Source organism: Lissotriton helveticus, chromosome 2_1, assembly GCF_964261635.1.
Source record: "Lissotriton helveticus chromosome 2_1, aLisHel1.1, whole genome shotgun sequence".
Taxonomy (NCBI): domain Eukaryota; kingdom Metazoa; phylum Chordata; class Amphibia; order Caudata; family Salamandridae; genus Lissotriton; species Lissotriton helveticus.
Window position 1 is genome coordinate 1,181,603,572 of NC_136059.1, and position 19,972 is coordinate 1,181,623,543.

At 45.7% G+C, this 19,972-nt stretch overlaps 1 protein-coding gene across 6 annotated transcripts in view; it reads left to right on the top strand.

Moving 5' to 3' along the window:
* USO1 (USO1 vesicle transport factor) overlaps positions 1 to 19,972 on the top strand; it is a 515,242-nt gene that overhangs the window by 324,915 nt on the left and 170,355 nt on the right. For all 6 annotated transcript variants that reach the window (XM_078676053.1, XM_078676052.1, XM_078676055.1 and 3 more), the window contains exon 13: positions 18,447 to 18,652. In XM_078676053.1, the coding sequence (XP_078532179.1) occupies positions 18,447 to 18,652 (206 nt within the window). The remainder of the gene's footprint in view (positions 1 to 18,446; positions 18,653 to 19,972) is intronic.

Genomic DNA, 19,972 nt, shown 5'->3' on the forward strand with positions numbered 1-19,972 from the left:
CCCCATTTCACTTTCGATGCTGGGGGGTGTTTGTGAAGGGAGAGATTTTCCTGATGAGAGGCTTCAACCTCACCTGGGAGTCTGGGTTGGATAGGACGCACTCACACAGAGCTCACACGGGGACTTTCTGCAAGGTACTGAAGCAGGAGGTTATTCCGATGGGCCTCATGGACGCCTGCGAAACCTTCCACCCCATGAGCCATGACAACTTTTGTTCTCTCATTCACATCACCCTTACTCTAGACTGGATTATGTGTTTATCAGTCAAGCCCTTAACCCGACGTTGCTAACAGCCTCGTTCCACCCGATCACTATTTCTGACCATCTGCCTGTACTATTGACATTAGCCTGGGAAGCACTGCCCCTTGTTTTTTTCCTTGGTCCCTTGCTCGTGACCGACTTCTGCGTGAGAACTTGCGCAAAACGATTCAAGTCATTTTCCTCATGAATGATCCACGTGATACCAACCACTTTAACAATTGGGACTCAATTAAAGCTGTGCTCCGCGATAAATGGATTGCACTGACATTAACACTAAATAAGCAAAGAACACAATAAAGAGTAAATCTGGAGGCGGAACAGGCACAATAAAGAGAGCCCAACCCTGCCCCTACAGATGAAAAGCCATTGCTATCAAAGGCAAACTAAGTGCCATCTATACTAATAGAGCTGAACTCATTCTTTTGTGACTCAAGCGCAGAGAACACGAACAGGGTAAAAAGTGGGTTCTCATGTGGTAGGGCAACTGCAAATCGAGAGGGAATATGTAGGGGACTGTGAGCGTGGGGTGGGAGCGGACCGGAATAACAAGCGTGGAGGCCGTATGTAGGAGGCTATCTCGTAGCCGCAGTTTATTATATTACAGTTTATCAATGGTAGGGCACAGGGGTAAAGAGAGTCTCAACGAAACACAGGTTCCCGGTTTCCAGGTGAAGTCTTCCGCGCTGAGCGTCCAGGGGCAGTTGTTGGTCTTGACTGAAGTCGAAGTTGGACGTGGAAGCAGCCGTCGGCTCCGCTCCTGGAAGGTGGTTCCTCGGAGGGGGGGGAAAAGGAGAGATAGAATGACGGCCGTTAGTACTGTCGGTTAAACGGAGGGTAGGAGACCGTTTCCTTCACCGGAGTGTTGGGGCTGAAACGAAGGTGAGGAAAGGGAGGGGAAGGTAGGAGAGGAGAAGAAACAGCCAGGTCAGGGTGGAGGGTGATTCCGTGTCAGGACGTGGGGGAGGGGTTCTTATTTACAGACGTGAAGGTGCCGCTCTCACACGTATATACACAGTGCTCGGTGAAACGTGGAAGGGAGGGACTCTATTATACAAGGGTGATATTTACAGGCTATAATCTACAAACACTCGTACCGTCTACTATTCTACACATACGCAGAACTGGTACTCACTTGGCCCGCCGCAACTCCGTCCTTGAGTTGCGGCCGCTCTCCAGCGTCCTCCTCTGGAATCCACCAGTCCTCCGTCCAGACCTCGTCTCCTGGTTCGGGTTCGTCTCTCTTCTCCGGGGGTTCGTCGCACGCCGTCTCCTGCCACGAGTCTTCCTGCTTGAACGCGGTGTTGTCTGTTCTTCCTGCTTTTCTGTGGTCCGCCTCCGGAAAGGGGAAGGAACTTCCGGGGTCGCGGGGATGTTCTTCCTGTGGGTTCTGCGTTGTGATTGGTTCCTGTAGGAAAAAAGAAAGGGGTGGAGTCCTGGTTGTTTTGGTTGTCCGGGCAACAGGGAATGGTGGTGGTGATCGGGCGGGGAGCCGTGGTATCGGCGCTGGCGGCGCCGTGGTCCCATCACAGGGACATTAAGCAGTAGTCGTGGGAGGAGGGGGGGCGGCAGTCTCCATTTCAGAGAAGGACCAAACCTTTTGGTTGTTTTTATAAGAGCCGGAATACTGCTAAGGACTCGAACAAAACAGTGCAACCCATATATTTAGATGGGGTGGATCTCCCATAAGGGATGGCAGCTCAGAATGAACTGCTGGCGGAACCCATCAGTAAGGAGGAAGTACATAATAGGCCTTAAACTTCATAAATCCCAATGCCCAGATGAGCTTACAGCACAATTTTACAAGACGCTTGGCTTGGAACTCATACCACATCTGGTGGCCCTCTTTAATTCCATGGCCTATTCAAGTGTGGTCACCCTATCCATGAGCGAAGCACTTATCTCGATCATCATCAAACCAGGGAAGGATCCACTGTACTGTGGCTCATTCCTACCAATAGCACTTCTCAACCTAGATACCAAGTTCTATGCGAAGATCATATCCTCTAGACTCGAAGATCTCATGCCGGATTTTATACTTCTGGATTAATTTGGCTTTATCAAAGTCAGACAAACCCACGATAACTTACAAAGGATGATCCACCTGGTCAAAAAAGCTACTAAAAAGATCGATGCCAGCATTCTTATTGCTGGTAGGTGCTGAGAAAGCTTTTGACCAGGTAGATTTGGCATTTTTATTCCACACCCTGAGGAGATTCAGTTTTTGCGACCAATTCATAGCCAACATCAAAGTCCATAAAGCACTGCCTAGAGCCCGGGTTCTTGTTAATAGAATGCGTTCTGGTCGTTTTCACTTAGGGAGGGGAACGAGACAGGGTGCCCCCTCTCCACTTTATTTGCCCGTTGTATTAAGCTCCTAGCCTAAAATGCATACGAGGCATTCCTTTTGGTACGGAAGAGCAAAAGATTTCCCTCTTTCTGATGATGTGCTGATGACCCTTAACTCCCCATAGTCTTCCTGGAAGCACTGCAGGTAGAACTGCAACAATTCGAACAAGTGTCGGATTTTTGCATCAAATTAACCAAATCCTTCCTGCTCAATCTAAACCTGCCTCCACGTGACATGGAATCAGTGGTGGCGTCTGCCCCATTCCAATGGGTTACAAAAAAATCACTTGGCTCTGCATCGGTTGTATAGCGTTTTAGGACCCTAGTGTAGTTTTCCCGATTCATGCCCTTATATAGGTATAAAGTACTGTATCCTTGTATAGGCATAGAAATCATAACCATATTAAGGCATAGCTCGGGTAGTCCTAATACGGCTTGGCTACTTCCACTAGTTCCGCAAATCTACAACGATTTCTCGGAAAAACCCGCCTTCAGCAGTCAGGGACTTCCCCCTGCATGAATATTAATTTATCCAAGAACTCCTAGAGTTATCAGAGAATTAAGTCTCTAATGACGCTATTATGTCCAATCTTACGTCAAACTCGGCACCTTCAAGGTATAAATATGCCCACACTTGTCCAAACAAACACAGGGTGGTTTGGAGCAGTTAGACTATCTACTTGCCCGACACGCCCTGCTGCAGCAAGTGCCGAAGGAAGCCGACCCTCCAGCTGACACACTGAGAGACGCTGTACTTTCTCCAGCTGAGAAATCCAGCTCCGGTGTTTCCAGGCTACCCTTGCGGGTTGCTGGGAAATAGAGTCCTGAGAGAGAGATACCAGACCTCCTACATTCTAAAAAGAAGGTACGGAGCTGATTGGACCCTAAGAGAATTCTTGGATTAGATTCTTGGCAAAGAATACTGAAACTAAGCTACACCTCACCTACTTTTTCCCTTGTACTAGACCTAGGTTAGGTACACCGGGGTAGGCATATTTTAGAAGCACCAGTTGAGTACTTTTAGTCATCATTTATCAATGTTTGTATTTTATGTACTATAAGGCTTAGAAACCATATCATGCTTTTACAGTATTATTTTTTAATACTCTTCGTACTGTACGCATTGTACTTTACAACAAGTATTACGATTGTAGCAATTAATGTCTTATGACTGTTCAATAAATACCTTTTATCGAAAACGCCCGCCTCTCTATTTCCCTGCACCTCTGGTGAAACGAAGCATGCACGATTGACTGAGTGAAATAACTATCTATTCTTTCCGCGACTCTAGAGATAGATTCCTTATTCTTGGGAAACAAAGTTGTCATGTTTATGCGGTTATCAGAAACTAATCCCTTCTTGTGTATTCGAGAAAGTTTCTAGTGATCTCTGAGCTAGCTGGCACATACACAATTAAGTCTAGTATATTCGGTAGAGACCTAGTCGACCTAAGTCCTACGTCTAAACTACAGGATATACTATTCCAATGCGCAGAGCCTATTGGGAATATAGGAACTACACTACACATCAAGATTACTCCCTGAATCTCTGACCTTTTTAGAGTCAACTACCCGCTGCTCCTTCAACAATTGAAAGGCGGTTCTCTGAAGGTGGACGCACTTGTATATCTCATGGTTAGATCGTATATACGCCATTAAAATGACTGTCTTACCTAAGCTCTAGTATCTTTTTCAGGGGCCCCCAGTTGAGCTAGATCTGGGGCTCTTGCCCATCTTACGCACAATGGTCAAATTTTTCATTTGGTCAGACGGAAAGGCCCGTCTTCCATACAAATAACTCCACTTCCCGAAAATTTCTGGGGGGTTAGCATTGCCAGATTTCGATTTTTATTGCAAGGCAGCTAAAGTGAGGGTGATTTCTGAATAGTCCGCACGGGAGTATGATAAACATTGGCTTAATATAGAAAGAGAGGTGGTGGGGATACATCTGGGATCTCGTGATGTGGGCATACGTTTGCAGAGGTTCAGTATGCCTCTCTTTCAGCACAGTTTAGATGTTTTCAAATTCTCTACATTTTCTGGTACAAGCTCGTGTTTCCTGCTCATTGCAGCCTGCTCGCCCTGTGTCATCTCTCCCTACCCCTTCATCCCGCCCCACCACACCTTTGAGATCGCTTCTTGTATTTTAAGTAATTTGCCTAAAATCACAGGATGTTGAGCCGACGCTGAGATTCATACTCCAGAGTCAGCAACTCTGACCGCGTGCCCTTCACAGCATGTTTGATGCCATTTTATTGCTGTTTTTCAAATGTTGCCAGATGGAGTCATTTATAAGCTCAAGTGCTATTCCAGTCTCAGTGCGTGACGTCTCTCCCCATCCCCTCACCACTTTCATTTTAAGCATTGCATCTTGTTTCCTGCTTGCCCTGTCCCATCTCTCCCTACCCCTTCTCCCAACACCCCTCCGAGATCACTGTTTGTATTTTAAGTGATTTGCCCAAATTCACAGGACACCGCTTGTTCATTAGTGACTCGGCACCCTGAAAGCTCTTGGACCCCACAATATTCTGCATTAATAAATCCTTATAAGGTCCCAAAGGCGAGATCTATTGCACCTATTGCAATCAATTTCTGTAGCTATATATAAATACCAAACAAAATATTATGGATAAATGAAATAAGTAATGGGAAGATTGATCCCTATAATGGAAATGGGACTGTGAATATATAGTTATCTTGCCTCATTCTTGACTCCTGGGACTACGCAAAAATTAATTTCTTTGGCATGCTTTTGTTTTTCATGTTTCTGGATTACTTTTGTAGTCTCCATTTGATATAAACTGTGACATGTATTCATATTGTCTAAGGGGATTAGAGCTGAACTTTTGTTTGTTTATAGTATGAGGTTTTCTGTGTAAGGAAGTGATATAAGAAACCAGAATCAAATAATATTGGATTTATTTCAACATATAGGATTCATGTGTTTGTTGTGTAACTTATTTTTTAATAAGAATGTGTTCATGGCGAGAGGCGATTATTTGTTTTTTTGTGTATGTATGATCCTTTCCCCATTGAAGCCTTATAGGATCAAACCCCATTAGGAATATGGAAGATCTAGTCTAAAGCATGAAGATTGTAGCTGTAGGATAAATCTGTAGGACCTGCCTCGGTTCTGCCTTGCTGTCTCGCCTGTAAGTGCCCAATGCCCATGGTGAGATTATGAAAAGCTCATATATATTCAGTGCTGAGGTTTCATAACCCTAAACACTGAATATATTTGAGCTTTTTCAACGCTGTCTTACTTGAGGGTCTAGAGTTTTTTCGAGGTTCATTAATCTGTCCCGACTGAAAACTCCCACAGGCGAATCTTGGTGCCAATTTCTACTACTATCATTGCAGGAAACGTTAATGTTTTAGAATTTTCTCTTTTGTGAGTTCTCTTGTTATTTGTTGGGACCTCGATGGAGCGCAGATCTTCTAAAGGGACCCAGTTAAGTCCGCTGAACAGAGTACCTTAAATCCTTGTTTGCTTTGCGTTGCAAGGTCCTGCCTTGAGGATTTGTCATGCAGCCGGGGAGATGCTTTGGTTCCATGGAGCCGCGATGCAAGGTCCTGTGTCATTGACGAGGCCTTGCGATCCAAAGTCTGGCGGGCTTCGAGGATTTGTCACTGAGGCGATGCATCGGTTCTGAAGGGCTACAAGGCTGCGATGCTAGAACCTGCGTCGTCATTGAGGCTGAAATCTTCAAGAGATTTGCGATGTGAGGCCCTGCGTGGGGAAATCTTTGCGCAGCAGCAGATCTGATGTGGGCTATGCGGTCGATACAGAGTCCTTGCGCTGGGAGAATCGTCGTAGCAAAGGCGTTGCAGTGGTTCTGCTTAGAATTGCTCCGCACAGCAGAGGAGATGCATCTTTCTGCTTGATCCACAGATAGGCTGGCTGAGCACCTTCAGGTCTACTTCCTAGGGTTCAAGACTGAGGAGGCACCACTTGGCAGGGTAGGACTCGCAGATGGCAGAGTCCAGGTGCTGGGTTTAAGGTTATGGAAGACTTCTGTCCCCAAGGCTCTAGTTCAGAGGCCAGCCAATTAGTCCTTGGAGTCACATTTGAGTCACTTTGGGGTCACATTTGAGTCACTTTGGGGTCCTGGGTTCAACAGGTGCAGGTCCATTCCGTCTTACCCAGGCAAGAGGGCAGCATTCCTTCAAAGCAACAGCCCAGGGTGGCAGTTAATTTCAGCAACACAACAGTCATCCTTCCTGGCAGAGTATCACTTCTGAGGCTAGGCTGCCCTGTGGTGGAGGCCAAACACTGCTTATTCAAGTGTACTTGGGGCTGTGCCCAGCTCCCACCAACTATCCTGCCCGTGATGGCCCATCTAGTCACACCTAAGCTCTCTATTGTGTGTGGTTGTCTAGGAGCAATACACAACGCCCAACTGTCCGCTACCCCAGTCATGCGACCCAGAGACAGGCTGCAGGCACTACATGGCTAAGACTGGAAAATGCAGACATTTTCAAAATTGTTAATTAAAATCCATCTTCACCATGAGATATGCTTTTTCATTACTATTCCAAAGTCACCAAACTTGACCTGTTTACCTGTTCCCACTTGGAAATTACAGCTTATTAAATGAAATAAGGTAACTCCTGTTATCCTATTCGAGAGGCAGGCCTTGCAGTAGTGAAAAATGAATTTAAGAGTATTTCGCTACAAAGACATGGAAAACTAAGGAGAACCCGTCCAACTTTTTAAATACATTGACCCTGCCATCTGGGCTCTACAGTGCCTAGCCTATGGGTGACTTACTTGTTAAAAAGAAATCTTTGGGCCTGGCAAAACATTTATTTTTCCAGGTTGAAATTGCAGTTTAAATCTGTGAGAACAACCAGTTTAAATCTGCACACACAAACTGCTACAGCAGACCTAAGACATGTTTAAAACACTACTTAAGTGGGTGGCACAATCAGTGCTGCAGGCTGCCTAGTAGCATTAAGTTTCAAGGCCCTGGGCACACCTAATGCCACTTTACTATGGTCTTACCAGTAAATTAAATATGTGAATTAGGTACAGGCCAGTTCTACCATGTTTTAGTCAGAGAACACAAGCACTTTTACACTGGTTAGCAGTGGTAAAGTGTGCAGAGTCCTAAAACCAGCAAAAACGAAGTCAGGAAAACTGGATGTTGGAAGGCAAGAAGAAAGGGGAAAAACCACACCAAGGATCACAGGTCTGACACCTAGTATTAGTAGGGGTTAGCACCCAGCACCCTTACAATGGTGGAACAGCAACAATTTGTTGCAGAATATGCCCTTCCTATACCCCATTCTACAAGTCACATCATCAAAGATGCCTTTGAAGCTGGGTGATGTGCGCTTCTCAACCACATGATCATACAAGGAGTGTGGGCTCCTCGTCACCAGGGAAATCACGTCAACTACCTCGAGCGCCTTGTTGTACATTTTGCCCTTAAAGCCTTCCTTCTCCGTATTCAGGGTGAGGTAGTACTAATAAAAACAGACATGTCATAAATGTACTACACCCAGAAACTGAGTGGCACTCAGTTTTTGCCATGTCACATCTGGCTTTAAAGACATGGCATTGGGCACTTTGCCACTCCATTCTCCTCATGTCCGGGGATGGACAACAACTTGGCCAACCTACAGCAGGGTGCATCAGCAAGTCCATGACTGGGAACTCAAATTGCAGCTCCTTCACCACTACTTACAGCACTGGGGCATTCACACATAGACCTAATCTCAACTCCCAATACTGCAAAATGGCCAAACTTCACCCCTGGGTACCCGCACAGACAGTCGATAGGCAAAACACCGTGGATAAACTTTGTCACAGACCTTTGCTTACACTTTTCTCCTTTCCCACTCCTTTCATTCATGGTTTGGAACATGTGTCAAACTTCTTAGACCCTCATCCTCGTAGCATCCTCCTGACCCAGACAGCCATGCTACTCGACACTCCTTGAAATATCAGTCAGCATCCACTAGAAACTCTCTAAACGGCTAGGCCCTCTATCTGAGAATCAAAACCAATCCAGACCCTAAACAGCTCACTGTAGCGATTTGGCAATTGAGTACCTAAAGTTTGGCTGCCTACATCTTCCACAAGAATGCATGAATATGTTACGAGAGTACTGCAGGCCTGCCACATAAGGCTACTACACAGCAAAGTGGAAAGGACTTGTCCATTACTACATGCCCAAACATTTGGACCCCTTTAATGCCGACAGTCCAGGGCATTATCTGCTACTTCCTGCACCTGCAAAAGGAAGGTCTTGCCTACACTTCCATAATGCTCCATTTAGCAGCCATAGGTGCTTATATGCAAAACAGAATATATTCATCCCTTTTCTGCATACCAGTGTGTTAGACCCGTCATCCTTAGGATGGTTTTCCCCCAAGTTTTTGCCTTATTGCCTCCAATTTTTCCTGATTCTTTTTGTTGACCATAGGACTCTGAGCACTTTACCACTGCTAACCAGTGCTAAAGTGCATGTGCTTCTTCCCTAAACATGAAGACATTGGTGTATACCTGATTGTCATATTTGTTGTACTGGTAAGTCCCTTGTAAAGTGGCATACCATGTTCCCATGGCCTGTATTTAAAATGGTACTAGTGGGCTGCATCACTGATTTGGCCACCTACAGAAGTAGCCTGTCAAACGTGTCTCAGGCCTGCTACTGCAGTGTCCGTGTGCAGTTTACTACCACTTCAGCTTGGCATTTAAAACTATTTGCCAAGCCTTAAACTTCCCTTTTATTACATATAAGTCACCCTTAAGGTAGGCCCTAAGTAACCCTAAGGACAGGGTGCTACGTAGGTAACCAGTAGGACATGTACCTTTGTTTTGCATGTCCTGGTAGTGACAAATAGCCTATTTAGTTTTTCACTACTGTGCGACCTAGCCCTCTCTTAGGCCAGCTTTGGGAATTCCTTAATATACTTAAGCTATAACTCTTGATCAGAGAGGAGTAGCTTTTACATGTTTAATATGCTTGGAATGGTAATGATAAATCCTCCTTACTGACGAAGTTGGATTTAACATTACTATTTAGAAATGTCACTTGTAGAAAGTAGACAATTTTCTGTACTTGCTGCTCTTTGTCCCTTACAGGTGATAGGTCTCCAATGCACCTCTGGGTTGGGTGACAGCTACACTTTGCACATTCCCTCCAGACAGCCACAAACACAACAAGCATTTGCAATGCAATAGGTCTCGCGTTTGCGAGAGTTAGAGCTATTGCCATTGTAAATGACAATGTCTTTTATAAAGCCACGTTTAGGTTTTTGAAAGAGCAGATATTAACTACAGTGTCACAAGTGAGCAGCGCTGAGACAAGAGCGGAAAGGGAGGTCGGTGAGAATGGGGGAGGGGTAGCGATAGGGGAGATAAGAGGCTGGGAGAGGAGACCCAGTTGAGTAGCCTGCCTACATTTATTGCAAGAAACAAACTGTGTGTGAATATACACCAAGCATAGCGCTTTGAGTAGATCAATAGGTTAGTGTTGTGTTATCAGTACAGATATCTGGCTGCATAAGTACATAATATAAACAGTTCAGTGTCTGGTTACATTTAGTACATGATACTATTGTGCGGTTTCACTGAGAACATGATTTACAGCTGCGATCTGAGAGCGTTGAAGGCAATAAACACAACAAAGCTAAACCACAAGTGGAGGCAAAAGAAACCAAAACCAGCAAAATAATATATTTTTTTTAATGTAAAGAATTCTCTATAGTGCTGCCAAAACCTGCACCTAGGAATATTACGTTGGACCGAAGTCTGGGATGCTAAGCAAAGTAGTTACTTTGGACCTCATGCGGCAGTAAAGAGAAAGGTAAAGGCTTCCTTTTCGCTGCGGGTTATTACGACCTCCAGGGTAGTGTGGGAAAGAGCTGAAGCAAACTGTCACTGCATTCAAATCTAGGAAAATAACTGCAGTGGAAACTTTAAGGAGAATGCAGGTTTCTTTATTTTGGGATCTTTTGATGTGGGAACGCTGAAAGATTTAAAGGGGAATGACTGGCAACAAATTGCAGTCAACTTACTGCAAAACATTTCGGAAAAAACAAACTAACTCTTCAGGAGCAGAGCTACTGTAGGCAGTATTACATGTCAGCGTTCCTATTGTTGGCTTAAGGTGCTGCACTAGATTGATTTCGAGGAAGAATCTTACATACAGTTTCGTTGGCCCTCGCACCCTAATCACAACCCTTGTTGCAGGATTCATGCATAGTCGCTGAACAGAGGCGGGCACAAATCATACATACATCGGTTAAAATGATAAAATATTTACTGAAAGTTAAGGGAGCAATTTTTAGATACGCAAGTGATTGTGCTCCATGCGTTATCACGTTTTATCCTAGCATTGGGTATGAAACATTTACAATATTTACAAAAAAACATGAAATACCCAAGCACATGTATGCATATGCAAAGTTTCCATGTATCCTCCTACTGTCCTATACTGGCTCCGTAGGAAAGAGCAGTGGACACCCTTGCGCTCCCAACGGAACATTGTTCGCTCATCTGCCACAAAAAACACAAGCCTTCATTGCTAAATAGCAATTAGCAGTGAATGGCTAGATAGTTGCATCAGTGAAAAGTATTTTTGCCTTGTAGTTGTAGCTTAAAAAAATGAAAACAAGCAGACTGTAAAAGACCTCCCTATCTGCATTGTCCCCATAAAGAGCGAGGCAAATGATCGGCAGCAATTAACGTAACAGACACACCAAGCATTTGCAATGCAATAGGTCTCGCATTAGTAAAGTGTGAGCTATCTGTATTGTAAATGACAATTTTTTTTAAATATGTGTTTGCTTTGAAAATATATAAATTAATAGCATTGTTATTCACAAAGCCAATAGCTTACACTTTCCTAATGCGAGTCCTATTGGCAATGGCAATGCTTGTGATGGGATGCCTCTGGGTAACCATGCACTATATAAAAACGCGTTACATTACATTACATTGTTGGTAGCAAGCAAGGACAGTCCTGTTGTGGTGCTGAGTGATGCTGTTGTGGTGCTGAGTGATGCTGTTATGGTTGGGCTGAGTGATGAGGTGGTGTCCCAGAGTGATGTGGTGGTGTCCCAGAGTGATGTGGTGGTGTCCCAGAGTGATGTGGTGGTGTTCCGTGAGTGATGTGGTGGTGTTCCGTGAGTGATGTGGTGGTGTTCCGTGAGTGATGTGGTGGTGTTCCGTGAGTGATGTGGTGGTGTTCCGTGAGTGATGTGGTGGTGTTCCGTGAGTGATGTGGTGGTGTTCCGTGAGTGATGTGGTGGTGTTCCGTGAGTGATGTGGTGGTGTTCCGTGAGTGATGTGGTGGTGTTCCGTGAGTGATGTGGTGGTGTTCCGTGAGTGATGTGGTGGTGTTCCGTGAGTGATGTGGTGGTGTTCCGTGAGTGATGTGGTGGTGCCTGTGAGGGATGTGGTGGTGTCTGTGAGGGATGTGGTGGTGTCCGTGAGGGATGTGGTGGTGTCCCTGAGTGATGTGGTGGTGTCCCTAAGTGATGTGGTGGTGCCCCTGAGTGATGCCCCTGAGTGATGTGGTGGTGCCACAGGGTGATGTGGTGGTGTCCCAGAGTGATGTGGTGGTGTCCCAGAGTGATGTGGTGGTGTCCCAGAGTGATGTGGTGGTGTCCCAGAGTGATGTGGTGGTGTCCCAGAGTGATGTGGTGGTGTCCCAGAGTGATGTGGTGGGGTCCCAGAGTGATGTGGTGGTGTCTCAGAGTGATGTGGTGGTGTCTCAGAGTGATGTGGTGGTGTCCCAGAGTGATGTGGTGGTGTCCCAGAGTGATGTGGGGGTGTCCTAGAGTGATGTGGTGGTGTCCCTAAGTGATGTGGTGGTGCCCCTAAATGATGCCCCTGAGTGATGTGGTGGTGCCACAGGGTGATGTGGTGGTGTCCCAGAGTGATGTGGTGGTGTCCCAGAGTGATGTGGTGGTGTCCTAGAGTGATGTGGTGGTGTCCCTGAGTGATGTGGTGGTGTTCTGTGGCGTGCAGCAGTGCGTGGCGTGCAGCAGTGCGTGGCATGCAGCAGTGCGAGTAGTGCAGTAGTGCAGCTGTGCGAGTAGTGCAGCTGTGCGAGTAGTGCAGCAGTGCGAGTAGTGCAGCAGTGCGTGGCATGCAGCAGTGCGAGTAGTGCAGTAGTGCAGCTGTGCGAGTAGTGCAGCTGTGCGAGTAGTGCAGCTGTGCGAGTAGTGCAGCTGTGCGAGTAGTGCAGCTGTGCGAGTAGTGCAGCAGTGCGAGGCGTGCAGCAGTGCGAGGCGTGCAGCAGTGCGAGGCGTGCAGCAGTGCGAGGCGTGCAGCAGTGCGAGGCGTGCAGCAGTGCGAGGCGTGCAGCAGTGCGAGGCGTGCGGCAGTGCGAGGCGTGCGGCAGTGCGAGGCGTGCGGCAGTGCGAGGCGTGCGGCAGTGTGAGGCGTGCGGCAGTGTGAGGCGTGCGGCAGTGTGCGGCGCGCAGCAGTGTGAGGCGTGCAGCAGTGTGAGCCGTGCAGCTGTGACTAAATAAATCAACTGTACAAATAAATTAAAATATTTTTCAGTAGTTGCGACAACCCATTTTTGTGCTACTGTGTGATGAATTTTTTTTTTAATAGGATGAGAAACAAAGCAGAACACTTTATTTGGAGAAGTGCAAATGATAAATATTTTTTCTGAAACCCAATTTTTACAGATTATTGTGAATACACTCTACAGTTTTATCAGTAAAGCTGCAAGGGAGTGGGAAGGGTTTTCGCCATTTCTTGTAAATTTACTGTCGTAGTAATATTTTTATAAAAATGAGTTTTTGAACGAACTGAGAAATACTCCTGCCCTTGTCTGATGGCAATTCTATTAGTAAATTGAGAGGCACGTCAGGGGTTATGTGTACTATATATGTAGGCTATATTCTTATTACACATGGAGCTAACGTTTAGTCTATTTAATCAAACAAAAGAGTTTAGTTTTGTACAGCAGAAATGCTGAACTCACATATTTGAAGCTGCACTCGTGAAAATGAAGAAAAAAGCGACTTTGTAAAATAAAATATTTGCCAATGATCACACAGTTTGGACAACAACGCCCACGACAGCAAGGAACTCTTCAACATCGTCAAGGAGTTCTCCAATCCCAGCACCAGCAACTACGACATCACTCCTTCACAAGATCTCTGCGACTCTCTCGCCTCGTACTTCCACCGCAAGATCGCCGACATCCACAACAGCTTCGGCGCACCTTCCACGCACCCAATCGTCGAACCAACGCCCCCCACTGCCACCCTCCGCACCTGGACCACGATGACCACCGAAGACACAGCCCGTATGATGAACACCATCCACTCCGGATCCCCAACCGACCCCTGCCCCCACCACGTCTTCAACAAGGCCGACTCCATCATCGCACCCCAACTCCGGGACGTCATCAACTCATCCTTCAACACCGCCACCTGCCCGGAGAGCTGGAAGCATGCCGAGCTCAGCGCCCTACTGAAGAAACCAACAGCGGACCCCACCGACCTCAAGAACTTCCGCCCCATCTCGCTCCTCCCTTTTCCTGCCAAAGTCATCGAGAAGACCGTCAACAGACAGCTTGCAGCCTTCCTCGAGACGAACGGATCCCTCGACCCCTCGCAGTCCGGGTTCCGAGCCAACCACAGCACCGAGACCGCCCTCATCGCAGCCACCGACGACATCCGAGCCCTGCTCGACAACGGGGAAACAGCGGCCCTCATCCTCCTGGACCTCTCTGCAGCGTTCGACACCGTCTGCCACCGCACCCTAGTGCAACGCCTCAGCAACATCGGGATCCAAGAAAAGGCACTGGAGTGGATCATCTCATTCCTCGCCGGAAGAACACAGAGTCCGCTTCCCCCCTTCCGATCCGAGGCCACCGAAGTCATCTGCGGCGTACCCCAAGGATCTTCGCTCAGCCCAACCCTCTTCAACGTCTACATGAGACCTCTTGCAACCATCGCACGCCAACACAACCTCAACATCATCTCCTACGCCGACGACACACAGCTGATCCTCTCTCTCACCAGAGACCCTGACACCGCCAGAACGAGCCTACACAAAGGGATGAAAGACGTCGCCGAATGGATGAAGAACAGCCGCCTGAAACTGAACTCAGACAAGACGGAAGTCCTCATCCTGGGACCATCGCCCTCCGCCTGGGACGACTCCTGGTGGCCTCCCGCCCTGGGCACCGCTCCCAAGCCAACAGACCACGCACGCAACCTGGGCTTCATCCTGGACTCCTCCCTCTCGATGACCAGACAAGTCAACGCCGTCTCCTCATCGTGCTTCAACATCCTGCGTATGCTCCGTAAGATCTTCCGATGGATCCCCACCGAGACCAGGAAGACCGTCACCCAGGCACTCGTCACCAGCCGACTGGACTACGGGAACACCCTCTACACGGGAACCACAGCCAAACTACAGAAAAAACTCCAGCGCATACAGAACGCCTCCGCCCGACTCATCCTGGACATCCCCCGACGCAGCCACATCTCCGGACACCTGAGGGACCTGCACTGGCTCCCCGTCAGCAAAAGGATCACGTTCAGGCTTCTCACCCACGCACACAAGTCTCTCCACGACCTTGGCCCCAAGTACCTCAACGACCGCCTGACCTTCTACACACCCACCCGCCAGCTACGCTCTACAAGCCTCGCCACCGTACCACGCATCCGAAGAGCCACCGCCGGAGGAAGATCCTTCTCCTACCTGGCAGCCAAGACATGGAACTCCCTCCCCATCCACCTCCGGCTGACACAGAACCACCTCGCCTTCAGGAAACCACTCAAGACCTGGCTGTTCGAGCAGTAGCAACCCCCGCCCCCCAGCGCCTTGAGACCCTTCCGGGTGAGTAGCGCGCAATACAAATGCCATGATTGATTGAATACACAGCACTACCCCCAACGAGTAGATGCTTCCATGGTAAGTAGCATTTTCCTTAAACTCCTCTTAACTAGGCAAAACACAGCAAGACTAACTGAAATGTGCTGTCCACCAAATATCTAGCTAAAGTTCTAGGCAAATCAGAAAATACCTTTTTGATCTGCGGAGATATCAATTAATTAACCTTTTAAGGGTGGCAAACTTTCGTTTTTTATTACAAGTATCTCGGAAACTAATGACCGATATGCTTTGAACCGTTGTTGCTGTAATAGAGAGCAAATATTCCTATGAAAGCTAAAAAGGAAATCTTTTTTTTTACCCCCTCCCTTTAATTACCCTTCAACCTGTGCGCCACCCCACCTTCCAAGGTGGATCAGCCAAATGTAACATGACAAAGCTTACCTTGATAAACCAAAGGAGTGTTACTTTTCATAGCTGTATATCAGGATATGCTAAAGTTATTAGCACGCAAAATACAAGAATTTTCTGTAGAAATCCACTGCAGGGTCACTATCGCTAATTGTGCAGTACATGTACCATCAGTTTACGTGCCCTGCTATAGTTCTCCTGTGTGGGTTACATCGAGGCACCTTAAAGAAAAATCGCTAACAGACATGGCTAAGCTGTTTGCCAGCCTGGTTGGATGAATGTAGTATTCTCTTTATCTCTTGTGCAGACACAAGATCATAAAATGAGAGCTCATATGAAGTTTTAAAATGTACTTAATCCAAGAGAATGTTGTCCACCAACTAAGTTGGATACTGCTTTGGTAGAAGTTGAAATTATTTGGTTTAAAGTGTGTAACCTCGACCATCCAGTTAATAACCAGTAATCATTATTCGTTCATCCTTGTTCTAAAAACGTCATTATTAATGTACTCTTGCCCATTTGCAAATTAACTTTATGATGTAATTAAGTGTTGAAGCTGAAGATGGCCTTATTTGAAGTTCTTGATCTGAGAAATGTAAATGAGGGAGCAATGTACATTTTTCATTAGTTTCTTGGCATGCTGAGTGTAATAAAATGGCCTGAGCTCTAAAAACTGTTAAGTGTTATGCCTGTGCGTACACAACTGTGCTGCGACGTCCAATGGTATATTTAAACATTTAACTTTAAGGCAGTTTGTGGCGATTGCTAATATCGGAGAGAGGTATAGGTATGATCTGTTTTCGGTATCTATTTTAACTGATTTGAGCAGAAACTCCCAAGATGTCCAGCCTCTTTCCTTTTGTGCTTTTATGACATTCTCTTCAGCTAGGTAGGGTACTGGATCTTATTTTTAATGCATTAAATAAATATATCCTATGGAAGCCCTCACACTTCCCAACATATCTTACCTCTTTTAACCTGTTGCCTTCCCTGTCCACAGGCAGTTTCCTTTTTTCTGAACAGGCGCAACACGTTTCTTTCCTATTGTGCAAATCTCTTCCAGCACTTGATGGCTTTTTAAATAGTTTTCTCACTTTACACTAGCGCTCTCAAAATAATTCATGGTTTTCCTTTTATGCTGTATGTCTACAGTCGCAAGAAAGGCTAGTACCTAAAGTCATAACTGTTTATGCTTCGAGATTCTGAGGTCTAATCACTGTTTGCCACTTTCTGTAGGTTGTAATTCTTGGGTACCTAACTGAATTATTACATTTGTGTCTTGTGCAACTCTGAAACATTTATGGCTGAGATGAAATGAGTGACATGCATGTCTTGGGCTGGACGTAATAAGCTTACTAGCCAAAGAATTTAGTCTGTGCTCACACCTCTGAGCCTGCCCCCACCTCACCTAACCATTCTGGTAGCTTCATAGGAATTCCATGAGGTTGTGAATACTAAAAGTAGCGTGAACCACACTTTCTCCAACTCAGCGATTCGTTATTGGAAGTATTTCCTTTTAAAGTAAAATCTCCTTGGTCTGCACCCTTTGTTCATTACTTGATGTTTGATGCTTGGTTCCGGTTGCTCTAACCACAATCACAGTGCCCAATCCCAGGCTTTGCACTGGTCTCTTGACATTATTATTACCATGGGGTATCCTATGGACAAATATGGTAGCATTCATAATGTGGTTGTGGTCCTCAATCTGCCAAGTCTGGCATCCAGGTTGACCTTTCAAGATCATGCTGCCATTGACTGGCACATGCTCGAATTGAGAGCATTGGTTTACTTCTCTAAACAGTTTCTCCACTTAAAACTTCTGTTAAAAGATCCCTTTTCCTTTGGGGTTCATTTTGTGTTTTCTGTTAAGCACATACCGTTTTAGTGATTCATCTTGGTGACCTCCACTATGATAGGTATGCATCATTTCCTGCCCTTTGTCTGTCTCTATAGTATTATGTATAGAAATAATGTTCTTACCAGCATTCATCTTTTAATCTATACTGAACGTTCTCTTGGACTTGCGCTCAACTACACGTGCTTTCTTATTTTCTTACATAATTGTCCCTCGAAAGATGAGAGGAACTTTTAGAACCTTATTGTCAGCAGAGCTTTCTGGTAGATTCTATACTGCAGTCTTTATTAATATGCTTCAATATTATCTGTTTGGGGGTCATAAACTAAGCATGATTAGGGTCTTCTTTGCCACATCTACTTTGGTTCTGAAAGTTTGGAAACATTCTCATAGGCTTAAAGGAGTGGGTTTATTGCATTGTAGAAGTTCCAGCTGATTACTCATCTGTAGTCAGTATTATGTAGTCTAGTTCTTTTGCTTTATTTCTCGTGCTGAAACATCTGCCATCCACACTCTCTGATCTTTGTTTTTATATAGTCGGTTTGAAACGAGAGAAAAGAATCTGATTGGTGGAGAAGTACACATGTGCGCACGCAGATCAATCCATACAAGCCCGGTTTCGAATTTAAAAAATCGTGTTTTCCATGTTGTACAAATAATGATTCAGTGCCCTTATCGACATAGGAGAATGCTCAGCAGTGTGCGGGAATATAGATGAGCAGCTCACACTAAGCCATTACTGTTTTTTTTCTAGCAAATTCTGTTTCTGCTGGCCAGCTGCTCTGTGGAGGTCTGTTTTCTACTGACTCACTCTCCAATTGGTGTGCTGCAGTGGCACTTGCTCATGCCCTACAGGAAAATTCTACACAAAAGGAGCAATTGCTGAGAGTTCAACTTGCTACTAGCATTGGAAACCCTCCGGTGTCTTTGCTTCAGCAGTGTACCAACATCCTTTCACAGGTACAGATTCACACTTAAGATTTATATTAAGTTGCTGCATACAATGGAATTGTAATTACCTGCCTTATCTCTGTAAAACTGTGTGTGTGGTAGGGGATACGTTCTTCTCATAGAAGCTTAGCAATACGGGTACTTTATACCCCTTATTTCCTAGGACATTGTAATGGACTAATACCACACTTTTCCCCCTCTACTCCACTTTCTTTGACATTTTCTGTTTGCACAAGTACAAAGAAGACAGCTTTGCTGCTTTCTCTCACTTACACCCAACCAACTCTCTGACAGAAATCTGTCTCACAGACACTAGACACCAGATGGCCCCCTGCCTCTTAATGCTCCGCTTATTCGTAAATTATCTGATCCCACACCTCCGGGACCCCTTACTTTCCTTCCCCAGACACTGTAACTCCCCCATTAGTTGTGGACCACTGCGAACAGATCCGTTTTTGCCATAATCAGTGAGTCGTTTATGTCATCCTTTGCCTCAGCTACTGTGTTATAACTGTAAACAGAAAAATGTGTCAGTGCCTTCATTTCCAGGCTTTCTCAAGTCACCAATAAATTATCTGGTGATGGGTTAACTGGATCATTGCAGCATCATACTTTTGAGATTGTTGCAGTACTCTTCCCCCAACCTTACCAGAATCATTAGTTTTCTCACAAAAAACATTGTTGAATCTGATCAGGCTTATACCCCCTCCTAGGCACCAGTGCCACCATCTCTTGGCCAAGTATTTGGCCTTGTACAGACTTCTTAACTTGGTATTCAAAACCACAGATGGCATTTCACCCTCCTGTTTTCACTTTGACCGGACACATCATCTCTTGACTGGCCCTATTTGCTCAGCGAACCACAACCTCTCTTTTAAAGCCACCTTGTTAGTCCTCAAGGTTTTGATAATTGAATCGCTCTGTCCCTATGGGTAACTTTCCCTGTTCACCTTTAAGTCAAAACTACTTCACTGTAAAAACTCACCTTTTAGTTTATAAAAGGTCAGTTGGCTCTCTCTGCTTATCTTCTTTGAAACTATGCACTCCTATAAACGAGACTGCACACAGGTTATAAGTATGTTTGTCGGATATTCTCTAAAGATAATTGTAGTGTCCCTGCTGTGTTCCACCACTCACCATGTCTGTCACTTGATACTTTTTATATGTAATTACCCTCCTGACAGTCATTGTTAAGTACAATTCCTAGTGCAATGCAAAGCATTTATTGCAGACTGGCTCTCAAAGACAAAATATTTAACTATTTACTTTTTTCTTGTATCTTTAACCTAATATACATTCCTGCTGTCACATGCTTCTCCCCGATTCCTC